This window comes from Cyprinodon variegatus, unplaced genomic scaffold, assembly GCF_000732505.1.
Source record: "Cyprinodon variegatus isolate N-32 unplaced genomic scaffold, C_variegatus-1.0 Scaffold942, whole genome shotgun sequence".
Lineage (NCBI taxonomy): Eukaryota > Metazoa > Chordata > Actinopteri > Cyprinodontiformes > Cyprinodontidae > Cyprinodon > Cyprinodon variegatus.
In genome coordinates, this window is record NW_015151395.1 from 287,645 (window position 1) to 288,109 (window position 465).

At 51.2% G+C, this 465-nt stretch overlaps 1 protein-coding gene across 1 annotated transcript in view; it reads left to right on the forward strand.

Moving 5' to 3' along the window:
- fars2 (phenylalanyl-tRNA synthetase 2, mitochondrial) overlaps positions 1-311 on the forward strand; it is a 115,226-nt gene extending 114,915 nt beyond the window's left edge. Inside the window, exon 9 of the mRNA XM_015398569.1 lies at positions 159-311. Within this exon, the coding sequence (XP_015254055.1) occupies positions 159-311 (153 nt within the window). The remainder of the gene's footprint in view (positions 1-158) is intronic.
- Positions 312-465: the final 154 nt, after the last annotated feature.

Here is a 465-nt window from a genome sequence, read left to right on the forward strand (position 1 = left end):
ATTCTTCCTGTTACTTTGTTTGGATGATGAAGCCAAGTACCGGCAAACATGGCTGCTGTTATAACTGCTCTGCTGGGACCTCCATAGCGGGAGGATGTGATCAGAAGCCTGAAGAGCCTGTAAACATGGTCTGCTTCTGTGTGTTTGTCTCCTTCCAGCCTCTCAGTAAATACCCGCCGCTCCTCAACGACATCTCCTTCTGGCTGCCAGAGAGCTTCACTGAGAACGACTTCTATGAGCTGGTGCGGACGGTGGGAGGAGACCTGGTGGAGAAGGTCACCCTGGTGGACGATTTCACTCACCCCAAGTAAGGAGACACCGACACACCCGACGGGCTCTGGGCTTTTCTGGGTTCTGTTTTCACACCCATCAGGGTCACTTTAGTATTACCTTTAGACTACATAAAGTTACGGTTCCTGCCGCCATCTGACAACCAGCAGGAAGTACCAGAACATGAGGAAAAAC